Source organism: Corythoichthys intestinalis, chromosome 2 (assembly GCF_030265065.1).
Source record: "Corythoichthys intestinalis isolate RoL2023-P3 chromosome 2, ASM3026506v1, whole genome shotgun sequence".
NCBI lineage: Eukaryota > Metazoa > Chordata > Actinopteri > Syngnathiformes > Syngnathidae > Corythoichthys > Corythoichthys intestinalis.
Window position 1 is genome coordinate 18,334,160 of NC_080396.1, and position 18,088 is coordinate 18,352,247.

The 18,088-nt window shown below is 37.9% G+C and overlaps 1 protein-coding gene across 5 annotated transcripts in view; it reads right to left on the reverse strand.

Moving 5' to 3' along the window:
- The window catches only part of flna (filamin A, alpha (actin binding protein 280)), an 83,682-nt gene that overhangs the window by 53,802 nt on the left and 11,792 nt on the right, over positions 1–18,088 (reverse strand). For all 5 annotated transcript variants that reach the window (XM_057859604.1, XM_057859587.1, XM_057859613.1 and 2 more), the window contains exon 2: positions 11,822–12,278. In XM_057859604.1, coding sequence (XP_057715587.1) covers positions 11,822–12,191 — 370 coding nt within the window. In that variant the 5' untranslated portion in view covers positions 12,192–12,278. The remainder of the gene's footprint in view (positions 1–11,821; positions 12,279–18,088) is intronic.

Consider the following 18,088-nt stretch of genomic DNA (forward strand, 5'->3'; position numbering starts at 1 on the left):
TCATTAATAAGTTACTGAAAATCAAACTCCAAAAAAGGAACAGTCATCAATTAAGGCAACTTCTAATCTGAAATAGAAATGGGAGTCATCCTAACAACAATCCTAAATCTCTACATTTTGAAACCAAACTCCAATGGCCCACACACAGCAATGTCAATTAGAGAACCTGCCGGATTTGAAAGTAAAACTAACGGAGTGACCTGCCAACCATCTCTGCTGATTTGCAACAATTCCCGGTTGAGAAGAACAATGGCATACCACGTACACTGAACCCGTAAATCTTGCAATACACCAAAGAGCACCAAAATACATCAATGATCGCTGAATGAGCTTTATACTGGGAATTAAGACATTTTACATACGCAACAGTTATAACAAGGTCTATTGAGATTATTTCGTTCAGTATTTTACTTGACAACAAACATTTTGCAGCCTCACACATTGACCTGCTCTCAGGTCGTTCCCTTCCTCCTCCGCCCGCCTACCACCCACCCTTAAAACAAGCCACAGTGGAGCTACTACACTTCCTCATTTTCCTTTCTGCCATTTCCACTCAGTCAAACACCCTCCCACCTCTCCACTCTCTGTGACTGGAAAACATTCCCCCTGGTTTTTTAGCCTTAAAAGGGCAGAAGCAACTAGATCTTGGCGGCCCTCCCATTCCAAGAGCTCTGGTTACAGAGGAAGGAGGAGGGGTTTGGGAAGATTGGGGAAGTGAGGCAGAGAGGATGGAAGACCTGAAGAAGAAAAAGGTAGAGAAAGTGCAGTATGGGATTTTTGCTTGTTTAATCTTGCACAAACTTGAGATATGCTTCCCTCAAGTGAGTGGACAGTATTGTGAAAACAAAGGCTGAGGTAGAGGGGAAAGGTGAGAGATTTTAGCCCCGTGGCTGCAAAGGCAGACTAGCTAAGGGAGCGATGACGAGGCCGCATATAAAATGATGAACGAGGGGGCTTTAATAAATACCATATGTCTTCAATCAGGTGGTTTTTCATGGAAGCATCTGGTAACACTGAACAAGCACACGAGTTTGCATTTTAGTCATTGATAAGCTCAAAAAGAACAACATTTCCAGTTTGCATTGTGCTAATTTCTATCCATTATCAGTATAGTAAAATTCCACTACAACAAAACAACTCTTTTATGGATGATCCCCAACCGGTGGCGTCATTTCTCCTACTCTGTTTGAACATGAGGAATGGGGCGTAGGGGCATGTGTCCAACTCTGATGCAATAAGCTAAATGCCACTGAATGGAATGAGAATGCACATTCTATTGCATGTTCACAACCCCCTTCTTCCCCAAACGCAGACAGGAAGCTATGCCAACGATAAGGAGCTGGCAGGAAGTGATCCATTTGGACCAGAATAGCAAAACTTGCATGCATTCCTGTCTGCCTTAAGCCTATCTAGCCATCAAATCGTCATTTGGGTCGTGGTAGAGCTCAAGCCTATCCCAGCCGGTTTTGGGTGAGAAGTGAGATACATCCTGTGCATGTGTATGTCACATTCATTCACACCTATGGATAACAGTCCTCAATTCATCTATCATGCCCCCCCTTCCCCCCCCAAACAACAATGGAGAGCGCAAGCTAACAAAACAAAATCCTTACAAGCACTGGACAATTATGCCAACTCCCTACAAGAAGGCCAGAGCTGATGTTCAAACCATGAACCTCATACCTGGGAGAGAGGTACAGACTCCTTGGTCTTCTATACTATACCACTGTTACCACAACATTCACACACATTTTAAAAAATGAAATTTGTAGCGTGTTAGCATAAATCGTAATTACCGTATTTTTCGGACTAAGTCGCAGTTCCCCACATAGTTTGGCTGGGGGTGCGACTTATACTCAGGAGCGACTTATGTGTGAAATTATTAACACATTATGATATCATTTCACATGTTATTCAGGTGTTTTGGAGTGACACTGATGGTTTGTTAAACTTGTTAGCATGTTCTTTATGCTATAGTTATCTGAATAACTCTTAATAGCTATGGCCACATTCGCGTTCTGCCTTTGGCAATGTGTGTTCAATTGTATTATTGATTTCTTTATATTGAAATGCATGTTTTTAGTTTGTGGCGCTTTCACGCCCACGTGGGGGCGCACTCGCACTTGTTTACGTGAAAAAGAGCGCTCAGACGTCAGATGAAGACTGACAGCTATGCAGCTCTGAGTGTACGAGTTGGCGAGAGAGAAATACGGCTGCGAACCTACATTCATTGTTTATGCTTGTTAAATATCTCTACAGAGGCTTCGCCTGAGTGTATCATCTTTTCTGTTATTGTGTTTTCCACCCGCGATCGGATACTTAGAGCCAGTTGTGTGGTTGTTTGAACGATGTGCTAATGCTAGCGAACGCATGCTAACCGTTTATGTCATTGCTGTATGAGCACCTAATTATCCTTTATTTACATTGATGCGAACCTGTTTGGTATCGAGGATGAAATTGATTCAGCAAATTATACGGACGTCCAGCATCTTCATTTGGGAGTTTAGCTCGCTGTATAACCAGGACCGAGCCGTAGCGTCCTGGTGAGGACAGTATATTCGCATTTCGCTGTTCATGCACTGTACACTTATTCAGCATGTTGTTCTATATTGTATTTTTATATTAAATTGCCTTTCAAGATGACATATCTGTTCTATGTGTTGGATTTTATCAAGTAAATTTCCCCCAAAAATGCAACTTATACTCCGGTGCAACTTACAGTATATATGTGTTTTTTTTTCTCTTCGTTGGGCATTTTATGGCTGGTGCGACTTACACGCAGTTGCAAGCTGTAGTCCAAAAAATACGGTATGTGAAAATTCTGTCTCAATATTTAAGGAATGAAGTCAGTTGAGTAATGTGTTGATTTTGCCAAATATTACTTACTGTAAAAACATCAGATAACAATCCAAATTCCTCAAAAGCAAGTTAATAAAAAGGACAACACTAATTCATAAAAGTATTGATCAGACTTGCTTTGTATTCTATTTGATTGTGCAAGGAAATGCAACAGAAATTCTCTTATGACATAGCATTTAATCTTATAATTTGTTCCTGATCCCGTACTATTCACCAATACTTGTAACCTCTAGTCAGAACGTTTATTTCTCCTATCAAAACAATTAGTTGAAAAATCCCATTACAATTGTAATTTTACAAAATGTACAGTATATTTCACTGGCTGCCATTAACAGAGAGAATTAATCCATATGAACAGGGAGGGATGGCAGTGGCGTCAATCCTTTTGAGATTAGCTAATGAGTTATTTACTTAGCATTTGCAATCCTATAAACACTATGTAATTTGTTTAACAATAGGGGTGGGAACCTCTTGGTAGCTCACGATACTATATCTGCGATAGAAAGCTCACGATAACGATCTCACGATATGCCGATACAACGATTATTGAGATATTGGCCAGGAAATCATTCTAGGATATTCTACAAAACAACTAATAAACGGAAAAACAAGCTATCTTCATCCTTCTGTTGTAAGATTATCACTAGTAGACATCCAATCCATTTGAATTTTGAGGGTTGCAGCGATTTAGCCCCTCCCACTTCTATGGCCGTCAGTGGCATTCAGTGCCAGACAATGAGGTAATTTTGAGCCATTTCAGGTCACTTCCTGTTGATTTTTGGGAATTTTATGGGTCACTTTCTGTTGATTTTGGGTTACAGAACAGGAAATAACCCGGGAATGAATAGGCAGCGACTCAAACTCAACAGAAATGACCTGTAAATGCCGTAAAATTGGAAAAAGTGTCAATGTTCTGGTTTCGAACCAACGAACAAACTTTCACTCGCCCTTCCCGTTCTTAACGGATTGTGCGTCGAGCGCCGTCAATGGCAGCCATAGAGTTAACTGAGACATATGGTGGAAGATTTTGGTAGCAGCTTGTTGGTTCCTTTTTTTATTTTATTTTTTTCTAAACATTTAAACATTACACCTTTTCACAACGATATCTCAATTCTTGGCATGAGCATATCGATACCCTTTTGGGATGCAAAGTATCACGATATATCACAATTTCGATATTTTGTCACACCCCTATTTAACAGTATAGTTCGCATTCATCACAACATCCTATTTGTCCACTTTGTGGCACCCAGGCACTTCAAGTTTCATGGACTTTCACTGTCCATATGCATAATGAGTTGCCTCTTTTCCATTTCAGTATTACAAAATAGTCTGGCTGTTGCCACACGTGCATGTGTCTCAACCTGCCTGCTCAGCCCATGGCAGTACACAAGAGAACAACCAGTTACAGAGTTACAACACAGTTCTATACGTCACATCCAACTTGCATAGCAATTATATTTTCTTTAAATACTGTTTATAAATAAAAATATGCTGCAGACTAAACATTTCCAGACAACCTCTAAAGACAGCACATTGGCCATTACGGTTTAATTAATAAACTACCCTACACGGGCAGAATGATACCAAGTGGGAATGATTAAGCTAACTCAAACATGTTTTTGATGAGGCAGCTGGAATATGCACACATAATGTCTTCACCATGCAGTACCTCCCATGTTGGGGCTTCACTGCAGTGCATACCAAGTCCAAGAGTGCACGTCACACATACCAAGCCAATCAATGGTAGCAGGTCAAACTACAGGATATGTAGTTCAACATGAAACTGGAATGTGAGCACTTCAATCCTTAATTCAAAGTTTTCTTTTTAACTGCCATCTGAATGTTAACTCCCCATAGAAAGTCCTTGCTCTGTGAGGAAGCGGGAGTACCTGTTAAAGATTCCATTCTTCGTTTTTTCCTGACATGAAAACATGTTGAAGTCAGTCTTGAAAAAGTTATACAATTAGAATCTGGCTTAAGACTTGCGTAAAGTTATTCAAATATTTGAGCTGTTTTAAGTCCTACAAAACATTATAAATGGAACGACCAGATTTGTGACTGTATAATTCTATTTGGGATGGAAAAGGGGAAAAAAAAAAAAAAAAAAATCACATCACCAAATGAATTTATTATCATTTTTAATGTGATTTTAAAGATATTCCAGGATCTCCTCTGACGTTCTGAACCCCTTTGAAGCAAGGTTTGAATAGATCAATGTTACTCGGACACAGCTCTGCGTATTGATGATGTTGATTAATTAAGACATTTTTGATCAATCATATCTGTGTCAATATCCCATATTAAAATATGGACACCTGCAGTTTATAGTCACTGCTCATAAGCAAGAAATACATTTCTTACTGCTTATGTGCATTTTTTTTTGTCAAAAATGTTAGGAAATATGAGTGGTATGACAGTCAGGTGAACAGTACAGTGCAGAATTTACTGGAATCACAGGCTTCAACACAACATATAGAATGCTTAACAATTAACTGATTATGTCAATGCCATATTTACAATTTTGCACCATGCAAAAAAAATTGTAACATCAGGACACCCCCCCCCATGTTGAATAATATCACCAAAAAGTCTAACAATATCTAGTTGTACAATAGTGCTTCAAAATTTATTTGGAAACTTGTATTTGTGGCCTGGGATAAGCGACTCATCCACAGGAAGTTCTATGATAACACTCAGACACGGCAAACAACAGTTACAAAAAAAAGCACCATCGGTGAAACTAGGACAGTGGTAACATTTTTTTTTTTTTTTATTTAAAAAGCGAGAGATGTGAAGCATCATGCTACTTTATGATGGTATTTTGTGCAAAATTGTGGTGAGGGTGGCTGGAAGGGTGTATCCATTTTCTGCAAAGAAAGAAGGAAGTAGTAGAGCAAAACGGGCTACTCTCTCATCTTCTGATTAGACAAGTCAAAAAAAGGAGAAGCTGGATAAGGTACCACACCCCTAAAGACCTACCAATGACTCAATTTAAAGCCTCGACGGAAAAAAAAAAGTGTACACTTTAAGGAATGGGAAATAAGTGTTGAGGTGCTTTTATTAAAATATATACAATATGGACTAGGACTGCAGCTATTGATTATTTTAGTAGTCAATTAATCGATGAACTAGTTAGTTCCAATAATCGAGTAATCGGATAAAGCACAAAAATTTAAATACCTGAGCTGAGCCTCAAACGGTATAAAAAATAAATTAGGACCTAAGTCCAACAAAAGAACAATTGGCTAACTTGTATAGCAAAAGTCAGCTAGCTTAAATGCTATAAAATGCTAACTTTTTTTGTTTTGTTTTTTCTATGCTCTGAACAAATGGTTCCAACACATTCACACAAAAACAGCTAAATATACCTACAAACTAAATTACGGATGCATGAAAAAAAACATTCGCTCAAACAAAAACTTATGTTGGTCTTAACAGAGAGCAGCTGGATTCAGCCATGTGAAACGTTATGTCATATTCACTGTCGCCACCAGAGGGCTGTGTATCCACCCAAATAAAACAATGCAAACGTTTTTAAAACAATTATAACGCCACTCAAATTAAACGAGTACTCGAAGCAGCAAAATTTAATTAGAATCTTTTTTCTAGTCGAATTACTTGAGTTAATCGATTAATCGTTGCAGCACTAATATTTACAACATGCTGGAATAATGATGACTGTCCAGCTCATGTTCATATTAGAAAGTAGTATGCCAGACATTCCCCCAGGTGTGTCACAATTGTCTGTTACTTAAGTCACCAACCTTTTTACTCCATCAACACACAAGTTCTGTTGACAGGATCTCTGAGAAAGACAGGGGAGCTCAACAAGTGTAGAGCCATGCCACTGACCTCAGAAGGATTACATCTGCTAAGTACAAAGAACGACGAATGTTCAGTTTTCGCCTGACCATATTATAGGTGCAATGATTGATTGACAACTATTTTGAGTATCTGTTAAACGTTTAAAGCTAAACAATGTATGTACCGTAATGGCCCGAATATAAGACTTTTTTGCATTGAAATAAGACTGAAAAAGTGGGGGTCCTCTAATATTCGTCGTCTAGTCGTTATACACATTCAAGACGCTAGATGGCGCCTGGTATCATTGAAGCGATGTTCTGTCATGACAGATCTCAGCTACTCTCAAGTTTTACCAGTTTGCATTATTTTATTGCAAATGTTTTTCCTTATTCAGATTTGCTTCAAGACTACAGTTAGACTTCACTTTGATGGTTAATGCAGTTATTGCAATTTTGTTGTTTTATCACAATAGATTGGTTTATTTACATTTGAAAAACCAGAAGCCATTCATTTACAAATGTGATTGCACTTTAGTTTACATATTTAAATGTTCAGATATTAAGATTTGAATGAGGCAAAATAATGTTTTTCCTGTCGAATATATTGTTATAATCATTTGTTTCAGATGTACTGTAATTATTTTCTGTAAAAAAAAAAAGTGGTGTTCAAAAAGTCTTTTTTCCCCCACAAACTCTAGTCTTGAAAAAGAGGGGGTCGTCTTATAATCAGGGCCGTCTTATATTCGGGCCAATACGGTAAATTATCTAAATCCTTGGAGTTACAACATCTCAACAAAATGTATTGTACTTTCTGTCGTCCTCCATAAAAAGCATCCTGATCGTCTTAGTTTAATAAGAAATTTGAAAACATGTTTTACTATACTAAAACAATAATCAACGTTTTATATTTTGCAATTAAAAACCTTCTGTTATAATTTACATTACTGTCACTTGTAGAAATAAGAGTGGAACTGCATCAAGACTGAAATATGTCTGTTTGTACAGTGCGTGCTAGTTTCTAGTCAGCTGCATGCTGAAAAACGTGTGCCTCCGTGTTTAACAATTAACTTTTTCTTAAGTGTCTCTCGGTACAACATACAGCAATGAGCGAAGCTCTGACCTATAGGATGATCCTGCCATTGTTAACTCATTGGCTGCCAATGACTGCGATAGATGTCCAATCTGGGAGGGATTGGTAGTGATCGAACGATTGCTGATAGCCCTCGCAGTCCAAATTTATTGGCTGTCTATCACCATCAATGGCATTTAAAAATGATCATTCAATGCCAGCCATCCCAGTTAATATGAATTTGATGTATATTGCTGTTAATAGCAGTAAATGAGTCAAGTGAGCTCATTTGTTTGATCGATCGCTCCTAAAAAAATTGATTGAAAGAAATATAGAATACTGCGTTGCACCCGACTAAATCTATTTCACTCATCTACTTTCTTTCAATATTTATGTCATTTTATCTGTATGATCCAAAGTGGATTCTTTCTTGAATTTTTTTTTGTTAAATTCCAATCCCACAAAAACAAAAAAATGGGTGTGGGCTGTGCCTGAGAACCTAGTTCTATTCTGTGCATTTACTTCGACCTGCAAAAATGAACAGGAAATGGTGTATTTTTATTTCACAATACTGTTTGAAAATAATTGCTGAAACCATGGACAAACAATAACATGCGGTTCATTGTCATCACTTAAATACATAAACACTCAGAAACCCCGTCACCAATTTGTCAGTAGTGATTTTAGGCTTGTTTTATGGTGAGATTTTGGAACTCCTCCTTTTAGTTGACAAGCTTAGAATTGTGACAGTGTCACTGTTAGCATGCCGGTGTTATTTTTTTTTACACAATATTAATCGATTTAAATATCTTGGCAAATATCTTGCGATCCAGATCTGTCTGTTGTTGTAGTTCGGCCTTGGTGACTGTCTCCTATTGCTCCTTTCAATGCAGTGCCACTATTTTAGATAGCTGACAGATGTTGAATAAACGTTAATTTTCCATCACAATCATCAGTATGGTTGACGTTGAAATTTTCGACAATAAACAATGTTGAAGCAACATTGCAAATACCAATGACACCTGAAAGTGATGTTGAAACATTGTACCATAATGTGTCAGGCAATGGTTGGGTTAACATTGTTTTATAGTTGATGAAATTATGTTGACAAATAGTTGATTTTTGATTGACCAGGAATTATGATTGAAAAGTCATCGAATTATGGATGAGCGAGAGTTATGGTTAAAAACAATAGTTGTGTTCGTGGTTGACCGGTAAGAGCGTATTACCTCAAACAAACTCCACTGGAAACGCCTCATTTAATGATAGCCATTGTTAAAAGTAAGCCTGTTGCTTTTCTTTAGAGGCTTTATCAGCAATGATGTCTTACGCTAGAATGAACCGTGCTTGTCATCAAAGTTGTGTATAAAACTGCTTGCCTGACACAACGTGACAAAGTTGCCGAAATTGTAAAAAACTGTGCATTTGCTGTGATTGGCATACACGCAAAGGCATACTTAGCCTGGATGTTAGTTAAGTGGAACTTAGTTCAGGCTAACGTAATTCTTTTTCCAATTAAAACACTAAAATCACTACAAACGACCCTTGTCTAAATTAATTTATTGAACACCAACACAGTGCGGTCAGTTTTCCATCATAGCTAGCTAACTAGCTAGCTCCATTCCCACATGTAGTGCTAATTTGGTTTGAGATTGTTGAGAAACTCACGTCACCAGAAAATACTAAAATATGTTAAACCAACCTATAATACCTGCTTGAATTCCTTGATATGAATAAACTGTGAATGCAGTTTTGTTTGTATTTTTCAGATTCACTGAAGAGGCAGATAGGAATGGACGCGTCACAATATGCATTTGCTGCTGTTGTGCAGCAGTGGCCTCAGACCGCGTTGGTGGCAAAGTTCGCAGCGAAGCTCATCAGACTGAGAAGGAGGCTTAAGTTTGAAATAAGTTTACTGAGCGTTAATGAAGTTTTAAATTGTTGTGATCCAATTAAAAATAATTTGAAATCTAGCCAAGCTTTTATTTTTATTTATTAACTTATTTGATAAATTATATACATTTTTTTAAAAATTATTGTTCATGTATAATATTTTACTAGTCAGCCTAGCGGTTTTTTCTGTCTGTAAATAAAGGAGGACCTCTAAATATGGGCATATTTGAAAGCATTAATAGCATCATGGTTGAAAATGAAGGAAAAGATAACATTGATTCAGCGTTGTTCCAATAATCGAAATTAGGGCCGCAGCTATCGAATATTTTCGTAATCGAGTATTCGACTGAAAATTCTACCGATTAATCGAGTAATGGGATAAAAACTTTTGTTGTTGTTGTAAAGAGCAATTATAAATATACATGAGAAAACAAGACATTTCATCTAATACTTGAACCATTTTCAGTCAATCAATGTCTTTATTTTCGATGTATATTGTTGAAAACAGCCAGCAATTCCATCTCAGATGTGGCAAGAAATAAAAAAACATTAATTCACTGCTTTCACTCAAAAAACTTCTAGATCTTATAAATTAAAAATAAATAAATAAATAAAAAGAAAAAAAACTTATTTCTTACCTAAAAATGTCATAACGCTTCATAACACACGTCACCTAAAAGTTAGGCGTTTTTCCCCACGTGTTTCAGTTGGATTTCCATTTGTGTCAAGTAGGGCTGCAGCTATCGATTATTTTAGTAGTCGATTAATTGATGAACTAGTTAGTTCGAATAATCAAGTAATCGGATAAGGAACATAAAAAATTAAAATACCTGAGCTGAGCCTCAAACGGAATAAAAAATAAGTAAGGATCTAAGTACAACAAAAGAACAATTGGCTAACTTGCATAGCAAAAGTCCGCTAGCTTGAATGCTATAAAATGCCAACTTTTTTTTTTTTTTTTTTTTTTTTTACAATGCTCTTAAATGGTTCAGCCAGTATACCTATAAACTAAATTACAAATGCATTCAAAAACATTAGCTCAAACAAAAACAGTTAGTTGGTCTTAACAGGGAGCAGCTGGATTCAGCCATATGAAATGAGGCAGACCAGAGGGCAGTGTATCCACCCTAATCAATAAAACGAAGTACAAACACTTTCAAAATAAACCATTACAATGCCACTTTAATTAAACGAATACTCGAAGCAACAAAATTTAATTTGAATATTTTTTTCTAATTGAACAATCGAGTTACTCGATCGTTGCAGCACTAATCGAAATGACTTTTAGGTTTTATAAGGATTTCAACGTTGGAACAACATTAACCGAGGGTGCAAAAGTGATGGCAAATCAACGTCGGGTGTCAATATTGATTCAACGATCTAAGATTGACAGCGGAATGTTGATTCAACATCTTTTCAACGTCGGTCTGCTATCGGGGTTAGTATTTATACTTTGAAAAATATTACAGGACAAGCTCTTTATGACTTAATCCCATAATTTCAAGTCTGCTGTTCAAAGATACGCGATGAATAAGAGAAACTTCATCCAGACATAGTCCATTCATTCAACCCTGTCTGATGTCACCAAGCAGGAGCGATGCTCACACACCATGGAACCCCAGCCCACAGCACGACATTAACACAGACAATAGGCCTGTGTCCAAGCGTGTTCCTCCAGGATCAGCTCTGCTCTCAAATGGGATTGCCTGAACTACATCCTGACCCACAAAGTTTGTAGCTGGACAGAAAGACAGGGGCCCTCTTTCCTATCCTCCCAAATCAAGTGGAGAAAGGAGGGGACAAAGCAATGAGCCCATGTCGACACAAGCAGACAGGGGGAACCGCCTGCTTTTTCACTCAACACTGACAAATGTTAACACTTGTTCGTAGCCCAATCTAACCTGCTTGATAAAGCTCAAATTTCTAGTTTCACTACACGGTTCTTATTAAAGCTGGAATGTTTGTCATATATTTAACATTCATGAGTAATTGAAAGACAATCCAATTAACTGCACCTGGTGAAGTGATTAGTGATGCGTTTAGAGGGGAAAATGTGTCAGAAAACAAAGTTGTTCTCACTCAGACCAAATTTCACCAACGATTTATGGATTAAAACAACTTTTTGCTAAACAAAGTTGAAAGCAACACGGAGGTGTAGGAGCCATTCATTGCACTCGTCATAAAAGTGACTCACCTATGGACACCAGCTTGATGTTCTCCTTGTCCAAGAACTCCAGGGCCACGGACACGTTTTCCAGCTGCATCTGGCGGAAGGTGGGCCTCTGGTTGTACTTTCGTAACATCTTCTTCTGGGAGAGGACCTCCAGTAGCCCGATGAGCCGCAGCCCATCGCCGAGGTCGGTCTGCAAGTTGCCTATTCGCTTGTTGACGCATTTCAGATGCTCGTTACACCAGCGGGTGAACGTGTTCTGCTGGATTTTCTTCCACGGCGCGTCCTCGGCCAGGTCTTTCTCCGTGGCGGGCATGTCGGCGTCCTTGTCCGTGGAGAGAGCGTTAGGAGCGGGCGCGGCGCTCTGGTGAAGCCGGGGGTGGGAACCACTCATTTTTATAGCGTCGGCTGTCTCTCGGTTCGCTGGCTTGTTTCTGGGTGGAGTCTCTTCAACTTTTCCTTCACTGCCACTCGACCTCGGCTGTTTGACAGAAACAAATCAAGAAGGAAAGTTGGGAATTTGTGAGAAAGCTTTTCATAATCAGAAAAAAAAAACATTGGCTCGTAATGTAAGCGAGCATGGGTTAAATTCATTTTTGGGGGCGGTGGTGAAAGTGCACCGGCGAAATGAAGACGCCTCAGGCGACCATTACTGCCCTTTTTTAACCCTTACATTTCTCCCCCGCCTGTCTCACTAAGGGGATAAGCAATTTAGAAAACAAATTATATCTTGCGAAATCGACGTTTCAATATCGTGTACTTTTCATTTCAATCGTGTATGATACTGTACACTTCCGGAAAACTTGGCCCCGCCTCCTGAAATCAGTCTTTAAATTAAATAAATCACTGTTGTTGTCATGTTTGCAGAGTACAGTGATCCCTCGTTTTTCGCGGTTAATGGGGACCAGAACCCGCCGCGATAAGTGAAAAACCGCGAAGTAGCCCCCCTTTTATGTGTGTTCAATGTACTTATTCAGATTTAGCTTTGGAAAGAGATACAAATAAGACCTGTTTTTTCACTTTTTTCCCCCCAAAGTATAATAAAAAAAACGTGTGTGTGTGCGTGTATATATATTAATAAATAGTAGAGATGTCCCGATCGAAGTATCGGAATCGGCAAAAAAATATCGGACATGCCTTTTTTTTATATATATATATATTTTTTAATTAAATCATTTTCTAATTGTATTTAACGTTACAGACATAATATGTTACACTCATCCAGAGTCTTTAGTTTTGGCTTGAGGTAGGGTTATCAAATGTATCCCGATAATGGCGGTAATTAATTTTTTAAAATAATTTATCCCGTTAAAATATTTAACGCAATTAATGCATGCGCTGCACGACCCACTCACGCATAGTCGCGCTCAATCTGTAATGGCGCCGTTTTACCTATATAGAGAGCTAAAAGCTAGCATAAAATGAGTAGAGTGAAATTTGGAAGCCTTTGGAGCCTTTTTTTTATTGGCTAAAGCCTTACAATCCCTCTCCCTACGATTAGAAATATCGTGGGAAGCAATGTGGAAGCAAGGTAGTAGTTGATCTTTTTCTTAACACCCTATATTATTTCTCAACGCAGAGCAGATATATCAATTGGTAGCACTACACGCAGTCATGGTTCCACTTCCCATCATGCATTTGGGCATGGCTACAGTATCATTTACTGAAAGCTGAACAAATACACTAGATGGCAATATTTAGTCACAATATTCAAAGTCACATTTATCCTTTAAGAATTACAAGTCTTTCTATCCGTGGATCCCTCTCACAGAAAGAATGTTAATAATGTAAATGCCATCTTGAGGATTTATTGTCATAATAAACAAATACAGTACTTATGTACTGTATGTTGAATGTATATATTCGTCCAAGTTTTATTCATTTTTTTCTTAATGCATTGCCAAAATGTATATGATCGGGAAAAATTATCGGGAATGATTGGAATTGAATCGGGAGCAAAAAAAAAAAAGCAATCGGATCGGGAAATATCGGGATCGGCAGATACTCAAACTAAAACGATCGGGATCGGATCGGGAGCAAAAAAACATGATCGGACCAACCCTAATGAATAGTTTTTAACTCATTTGCTCCCAAAAATGTATAAATACGTTCTATTTTTAATTGTTTCAGTGTCCCAAAAACGTATTTATACGTCTTTTAAGTTTTTTTTAATTTAATTTTATTTTTTTTACAAGAGGCATGTCTAGGTTCTGTTGCACCTAAATTGCAGTGCACAATGCTCAAAACTCATTTTAAAGCAATAAAACTGGTCACTGGAGGGCAGTAGCGCATTTTGTAAGAACTCATCTCAGGCCAAAAATGGAAGTGAAGAAAAATAGTCAGGAAATGGAAGTTGGAGGGATCTTGTGATGACGCGTGAGAATTTGAGAAAAATGTGGAGAACGCTCAGGAAAAAAAGGCAAAACACTGGAGGAGTGTTTTGAAAACAAAACCATCGACAACGAAGGATTCAAAAAAATCTATCTTGATGAGACAGACGGTGACGGGCACAACAGCGTCAAGTTCCACACGCGTTCTGCGGAGCTCACGTTGCGTTACTACTGAACCCGAGTTTGAAACCAACGATGAAGATAATGAAAAAATATGAGACCGATCTTGATCCGGACTCATCAGATCACTGGGAGCCACCTCATTCAACCGGGAGCAGCCTTCCTCGTTGTTATGTGCGCAAATAGTTCAACAGTTCAATAGTTTAGTTATATGTACATAAATTGTTAATTTGCGATCAAAAGCTCTATTTGTCATGTTGTTTACGTTATTTTGTTAAACGAAAACATTCAGATGTTTGGGATGTCACAAAAGCGAAAAAAAGCTGTGTTAAAGTCAAAGTTATGTTTGAAATGTATGCTTTTACAAAAAGCTCAATTTCTCTGTTTTTTCATCAGAAATTGCAAAATTGCTCAAACTAAGCTATTTTCTAATGCTCATGTCTAAAGAATCGAAAAAGATATGAACTAAAAAAAAATTCTGCTGAAAGAAGGGAGTCTAATCTTTCTTTTGGTGGGTTCCGTGTTTATATAGCAATAGAACAGAATTTTTTGTGGGCCTTGCAAAATTAGTCAAAATCCAGTAAAACGGCCGGGAGCAAAGGGCCTTGCTCCGGTGAAATGGCTGGGAGTGAATGAGTTAAGCATTTCAAATGTAATACAGTGGTACTTCTACATACGAAGTTAATTCGTTCCAGGACCTTGTTTGTAAGTCACAATGGTCGTATGTCGAGCAGGATTTTCCCATAAGAATACATTATAGTTTCATTAATTCGTTCCACAGCCCGAAAACCTACATTAAATCCTTAATAAATACTGCTGTTACTATTGCAAATAGCAATTAGAAAGTGCAAAACAAATACATTATGAATATAAATCGGAATAATAATAGTAATAATAATTATAATAATACCTGGAATAATGTAACAAATCAGGTTCTAATGTGGCAGTCGTATATTGTGTGGTGCGGGGCTGACGGCAGAGTGAAAGAGTACAGTTGAGATATTCCTTCACTTTTAACGTCCTATTGTTGCAGGCAGTTGGCATGTTGTGTTGCACAAGTTCTAAAATAAATGATTAAAAACCTGACGAAGATGGCGATCTCTTTGGCGATGGTTGTCACCTTTACTTATCAAGACTGGCAAACGGAGGTCGGAGGAGTATTGTCAAGGAGTTCACGGATGCGCACCCCACGCTCATATTTTTCCATTGGTAAGCCTCACCTTTTATATTATTTTCACCACCTGCTTAACATTCTTGGAACCCATGTTGATTTATTTCACAAGAAAATCCGCCGTGTGTACGTCTTGCAGGAAAACAATGAAATTGCACGCTGTCATAAATCGTATTTCGAGCATTTCGTCGGATGTAGAAACAAATGGCGAGTCAAATTTTACGTCGGATGTCGAAAAGATCGTGTGTCGAAGCGATCGTATGTCGAGGTGCCACTGTAATTATAAGTTTTAAACATGTTACTGTACCAACGAATTACTTTTAAACAAGAATAAATTTGAAAAATGCTTGGACTTATTAAATGCTTCATTGAGAGAGTTCACTCAAATCCGCTCAAGCTGCTCACTTACACACTATGAGTTGCCACAGCAACTGTTTAACAAGTTAAACGATAAATGACGCATGCGGCACTTTGAAGTTCACATCTCTGGCAAGATCAAACGTTAACCAGCTGTCAATCATCGTAAACTTTCATAAGCAACTCCAGTGCACTGCCTGACCAACAAAGAATAGTGAGAGGGAGGGGAGGGGAGGAGAGTGAGACTACGCGGTTGGCTCGGGACAGCTCATCTGTATTTATTTATTTATTCATTTATTTATTTTTAAGAAAAAAAAATCTGCGATGGACAGAGGGCACGAAGTTTGAAGTGTGAACTAGTGAAAGATAACTGTATAATAATGTATCTTATATTTCTATACCAATCTTATATAGGCATCAGATTTCTAGAAAAATATCCCATCTACCCACCTGCTTGGGCAAATGTTAAAAACCCTTGTATTTTGTACAGAACGAATAAGTGAATATAATGTATTCATGTAGTACTGCAAGCCCACAGTGTACCTCCCAAAGTATATGTGAATGAAGCACCTTTCCTCTCACAAGTTTGTGTTCACTATACAGGAAATGGCAAGCTCACATAGGCATCATGAACTCAGCCTGACAAACCTATTTTATACCCCAACATTCTTTTAATTCTGAAAGCCCATACATTAAAAAAAGGCTTTAGTGACAAAGCAGATATTGATAAGATTAAGTCACGCTGGGAGTACTCTCGAGGCCGATGTCCAATCTGTTAAAGTTGGTAGGGATCCAGATTTCCAATTAAGTGCAATTTGTCAGCATAGCCCACTCCAAAGATTGCTGGTCTGTAGTCTCTGTGTACTTCACCATCAGTACACATTGTCAAAATCCACACAAAAAAACTTCAGTTTTCATAAACTAATCCATACGATGTTAATTCTTTCCAGCAATTTACGTTGGCAACGAAACTGTGAAGTTGACTGCCAATAAGGCCGGCCGGATGCAATTGAGATATATTTTAATATTTTAGCACAAAAGACTTCTATAGTCTGCCACACAATTCCAAGGTTCTCTGAAATTCCTTGTGGAGTTTGCATGTTCTCCAAAAACTATTTATTTCAGTTTTTATTGATATTGTACGCTGCTTATCTTCAGGGTCACCGGGGGCTGAAGGCTTACCAGCTGACTTCAGCAAATGGCGGACTAAATTTTGAACTGATCATCCATTATTCAGCGTCACTGGGTGCTAAAGGCTACCCGGCTAACTTCGCCGTCAGGCAGATTAAATCCTGAACTGGTCACCAAGCAGTTGCAGTGACAACCATTCGGAATCACATTCACATTGTCACATATTGGGCACTGAATCAGCTCTGACTGACAAATATACCACTGATCCAGTAACTAATCTGGTATCCAGTCACACATATCTATTTTACAACTGCTGTTATTGGAGAATGGCCAAAACTTTCAATGTTTGAGCCGTCACAGTGTTGTATGCAGTTTTATCTGTAAAGAAATTACAGAGGGAGTCAGACAGTGTCTAGACCAGTGGTTCTTAACCTTGCTAAAGGTACCAAACCCCACAAGTTTTACATGTGAATTCACCGAACCCTTCGGAATTAGATTTTTTTTTTCAAATTCAAAACCGATATATCAAAGCTAGCAAGCTAATAATTTCGCAAATCCCTGTTCAAAATTCTTTGAAATTAAAAAAAGATGAAAATTTGAGACCATGCTGCCCATTGGCCTGTTGTATTCCCTCATATCAAGTGCGAGTCAACCTTCCACTGAGCAAACCAGTTCCTCCTCCCATCAGATCGAGGACTAGCAGTTAAAAGAAATGGATAAATGGTTCCGTTTTCCATCCAAACTCAAAACTCACCTATTCAGACTCGCTTGTCAGTAATAATCCCTAATTTCTTTGTGTTTTAGTTTTCTGCTACTTATTTTTTATCTATTAGTATTTTTTGTTGTTTTTTACATCTCTTTAGTATTTTAAATTTGCCCTAAATGTTCTATATTTTATCATTTTTACTGTTTTCAATTTTTAATTTATTTAACTGTTTTTTTCAATGATTTCACGGCGACTTTGAGTGCCAGAAAGGCACCTTCACACAAAATGTATTATTATTATTATTATTATTATTAAGCCTGTAAATTGGGAGCAAACCAGTCCAAAACCTGGTCTAAAAAGCCACTTTGTCTAGATTTAATAAGCGTCAAACCCAGGTTAAGAACCACTGGTCTAGA